We start from the raw sequence: 4,741 nt of genomic DNA on the forward strand, positions 1-4,741 counted from the left end.
TTGCACTTTGACTGTCACAATAGACGACATACTCCTTCTGATGCAATCCAAGCTCTTGAAGGAATCGCTTGAGCCATATCATCTCCTTGCCAGTTTCTGTAGCGGCAATGTACTCTGCTTCAGTTGTTGAAAGTGCAACGCACTTCTGCAACTTAGACTGCCATGATATAGCTCCCCCTGAAAGTGGATTTGAGGTCATGGACATGATCCTTAACGAGCAAAAGGACATCTTTGGTGGTGCCACAAACGTCTAGCATTCTTAATGATGTTTCTGAAACTTCGTGAGTCCATTTCTCTTGTCCCTGATGCGCTATTTCAACTGGTGAGTGATTAAGCATGTCGTTGGCCGAATCGTGCAAGTCCTTTAGAGCATCAAAATTGGGAAGGGCCATTGAATTTTCTTGGAGCAAAAGAAGTGATTTTTTAAACTTGTTTGGGAAATTTGAGATGGGATTAGATGCTTAAGTCAACACTTTGCAATCCATAGTTAAACACAGAAAAGGAAGTTTTGGAACACAGAAAAGGAAGTTTTGGTCATGAGAAGATGGAGTAGTACGTGAGATCTGAAAACTGAGGAAAAAGGACAGGAAGGATCCTTCTTTGTACGGACTCTCGTTGTCCTCTAATTGGCAGCAGCTAAAGGCACCAATTTTGTCCCCCCTTGGAAACTTCCTCCCATATGGGAAATACAGAAAATAAATACACTGATTGATTAGTTGATACTCACTATAGTTGTTAAGATATCGTTGTTTGAAAATTAGCAGGGGAAATACGCCAATCTAGCGGCTATCAAAATTTAATTTGTTGGTATCAGACATTATGTTTGCTAATTGATGACCAAAAATGGAGCAATTAGGCTGTAATCGACATAATTTAGGATTACCGGTAACTGTTCATAAGATTTACGCCAAGATTGTGGAGAACTTTAAATTTAAGAAAATCTTCCAACAAAGAATATACGTTTTCTCGTTGTTTGTTAGTGAAAGTAGAGGCTAAGTAGTTGAATTTTTCTTTATTCGTTCATGATTGATAGCAGTATATTAGACGACGCCACAAGGTCTTTTTCATGAGGGCTCCACAAATAAAAATAAAAAAATACGACAATGACGGAAAATAAACCAATGATAGCGCATTATTTACGTTCATGGTGACAGAGAGGATTCGCCACTCTGCTCGGTGAAGCTACGAGTCAGCAAGACCGTATTGAAGGACAAGTCTTTGTGCTGTGACATGTCCTTACTGAGTGAGCTCCTTTGCTGGGCGCTGCATCTTTATTAGCCGGTATCTCCTTGCCCGTAGGCGGAACCTGCTTTCCCTGGGGATTCATGGAGTCCCCCGTTGTTAACAAGGTTGTGGTGCCTTGCTCTGGTCAGCTAGCTGGACGTTCTTTCTAGTCATTCTGTGTTACAAAATAGAAAACAAATTGACAAATGAGTGAGAGACACCCCTCTTAATGAGAATAAACAACTAGAACTCCGAGTCAAATCCTTAGTTGCTAGGGCCCCATGATATGCGCCAAATTGTTTTACTGAAAAATAGTTTCAGGCCAATTACATTAATATTTAATGAGCTCAATAGCAATCGGTTGAAATTAAAGCTTAGTTGACTGAATCGTATGATTAGACTAAATGAGCAATAATAACGATAATGAAGTAATTAAAGTAGACAAGCAAAAGAAAGAGTAATCTTATTGAGTATTGTTATGAGCCGCCACAATACTTGCAAAGTAAAGATTGACTGCCCGACAAGAAATATAATAGCCTTTAGTATGAGTAAGTTCAGTCGTCTCTCTGCATTAATTACAAGTGAGGGAAGTGGGGTACGTATCCTAAGCCTAATGTTCACTTCCGCACGTCGCTCTAGGTGGTTAGCAATGGTCGAGACACTCCCGGGTTGTGGGAGAAGTATCTGGCCTAGTGAATGTGAGTGGATCCCTAATATTTCGGAGACGGTTGAAGACCTAGTCAGACCCTGAGTCGTTGCTTCACAAATGGATTCCTGGAACCATCTTTGGAGCTCTTAACCAAGATATTTTCTCTTGTTTCCCGGGGAAGACCTAGTCGGAGACACTTCTCGCGGGGACGGAGTTGCATTGCTAGTTTATCCCCCGGATAAAACCTATCCCAACTAATGTCGTGTCGCCATGTAATTTATATCCACGTGTCAAAGCCAGATTTTACCAATACATATATAGTGAAAGAATATAGTATCACTTAACTAACGATAAAATTTATATTATAATTCACATGCCATATATTTGTTTGAAAAGTATTTATGAGCATCAATTAGTGTTTGACCAAGCTTTTAAAAGTGTTTTTAAGTGTAGTTTTGTTAAAAGTGCTTTTCAAAAAGGTACTTTTAGGGAGAAAATATTTTTTGTGCTTCTCCAAAATTGCTCTTCTAGCCAAATTTTTTTTCCTTCTAAAAGCTTTCACTTCAACTTCTAAAAAAGTTCAAAAAAATACTTTTGGTCTTGGAAAAGCTTGGTCAAATATGCTATCAGTCGACAATTAATTTCATCGTAAGAAAGGGTACTCAATAGTCCTTAATCACGAAAAAGGAACCACGACGCCCGAGTTTCTGCTTTTGTTGTTAATTTTTGGATTTCCTTGTGTATGCTACTTGGCGTCTTGAACGCTTAAACGAATTTGAGCTCACAGTTTTGCGAAATATAGGTGACACACAGAAAGAATTAAGAGTTTTGACAAATATAAAGGGGCCGGATTGCCTTGATTTTATTTAGCAACACATGAAAGAATGGGAAAATAATACTCCTACGTCAGAGAAATTAGTTTTCATCTGAATATGAATATCAAACTAAGATTTGAATTCACAAATACTACAGTCAGTGTTCCAATTAGTTAACTGGCAAACAACGAGCATGGGAAAACCCTTGAAATAATAGGTAGCTAGCTCCTATTTGCGCACTTGCAAGTAGGCACGGACAACTTGCAAGTCATTTTTCAATATTACTCCTTTCCTAGTAGGTAAGTATATTCAGTAATGAAACTCTTGTCCGAATCAATCGCCGGATAATACATTCCAGCTCTCCTTCAAGATCTTCAATGGCCATTTCCACTGCTCCCAATCTTTTATTGGCACATTGCAGCGTCATGGCGTCGCATTTTTCCCAAGAACTTAAGCTGTTTGCTCTCATCAACTTTGAACCAAAATACCCTTTATAATTTGTTTTCCTTGTATTTGGACTTGGCATAGACATAAGTGACATCAAAGATTCCAAAATAGAAATTGTTGCCACTCTTACTTCTCTTAACACATTCACAACCACCATAAGATTATTTTCTTTATCTTTCACCGAGTTCTCTAGTGATAATGATGATGAGTTTATGCACTTGTTATTTTTCATCCCTTTTAAGGAATGCAAGCGTTTTAACATTTCTTTCTTCAACTTCTTCCTGTGACATTGATAAGGTGCAAACTTATTTTCTGCAGTTGCGTTTTCACCAACGGTGATTCTTCTGAAAGTGGACTTGAGGTCATGGACATGATCCTTAACTAGCAAAAGGACATCTTTGGTTGTACCACAAACGTCCAGCATTCTTAAAGACGTTTCTGAAACTTCATGAGCCCATTTCTCTTGTCCTTGATGTGCTATTTCTCGTTTGATTACTGGTGAGTGAAGCATGTCGTTGGCTGAGTCGTGCAAGTCCTTTAGAGCATCAAAATTGGGAAGGGCCATTGAATTTTCTTGGAGAAAAGGAATTGATATTCTGAAGATATTTGTGAGCTTTGGACTTTTGCTTGGGAATTTGAGATGGGATTGTACACTTGTTAATTATATCTACACTTTATAGCTAAATACAGAAAGGAAGTTTTGGGTGATGAGAAGATGGATTAGTACGTGAGATCTGAGATCTCTGAGGAAAAAGGACAGAAGGATCCTTCTTTGTACGGACTTGTTGTCCTCTAATTGGCAACAGCTAAGGTTACCAAAATTTGTCCCCTAGGAAACTTCCTCCCAAATGAAAAATACATAAAAAGGATGCAAGAAATACATTGATTGATTAGTTGATAAAGTACGTAGTAATTAATATATTGTTGTTTGTGAATTATCTCTTATGAAAAGAAAAGAAAAAAGCCTATAATAGTTGGTACCATGCAAATACATGCACGGGAGGGGAAAAATGCCATTCTAGCCGGTATTAAATTTGTCGCCTATGCAGACAAAATGTTTGCTAATTGAGGAGCATTAAGGCGGTAATCAACATGCTTTTGACAATACTTTCAGATTCCGAATCCAAAATTTAAATTTTTATAGGTTCTGAATTTTAATACAATAAAATCTAAACGTTAGTAACTAGATTTTGAATTTCATTTTTTATAATTTAGTGTCTCTATAATACAAATATTGAGCCTAGGCCAAAGTTACTAGATTTTGCCGAACCGATTACTGCCTCCTCCCCTACTTGCAGTTCATAAGATCCACATTCACATCATGCGTGCGGAGATCTTCCAAGAAAGTTCTTGAAACAAATTATCTATTTTATTGTTGTTTGTTTAGTGAAAATTGAGGATAATAAGTACTTGGGAGTACTCTCTTTTTCGTCTTCCTTCAATGATTGGTAATTGTAAACCTTGATGAAGCCATGTGTGCTTATACATGGGAGCTCCAAAAAGAGATTAAAAAAAGAAAATGAAGCAAAATATTTCAATAATAGCACGTTATCTTGTTTTCTTCACAGCAATGCAGCCCAAATAATTTCAGAAACCAACCTAAATA

General features: G+C 37.6%; 1 protein-coding gene across 1 annotated transcript; it reads right to left on the bottom strand.

Annotated features, from left to right (window-relative positions):
- Positions 1 to 2,980: 2,980 nt before the first annotated feature.
- Positions 2,981 to 3,700, bottom strand: LOC104231344 (uncharacterized). The gene has a single exon (XM_009784318.2). The coding sequence runs from the start codon at positions 3,698 to 3,700 to the stop codon at positions 2,981 to 2,983; it is 720 nt and encodes a 239-aa protein (XP_009782620.1).
- Between the last annotated feature and the right edge of the window lie 1,041 nt (positions 3,701 to 4,741).

This window comes from Nicotiana sylvestris, chromosome 10, assembly GCF_000393655.2.
Source record: "Nicotiana sylvestris chromosome 10, ASM39365v2, whole genome shotgun sequence".
Lineage (NCBI taxonomy): Eukaryota > Viridiplantae > Streptophyta > Magnoliopsida > Solanales > Solanaceae > Nicotiana > Nicotiana sylvestris.

What these genes read in the sequence shown, in the direction of transcription:
- LOC104231344 (XM_009784318.2), bottom strand. Translation starts at nt 3,700, where the DNA reads ATGGCCCTTCCCAATTTTGATGCTCTAAAGGACTTGCACGACTCAGCC.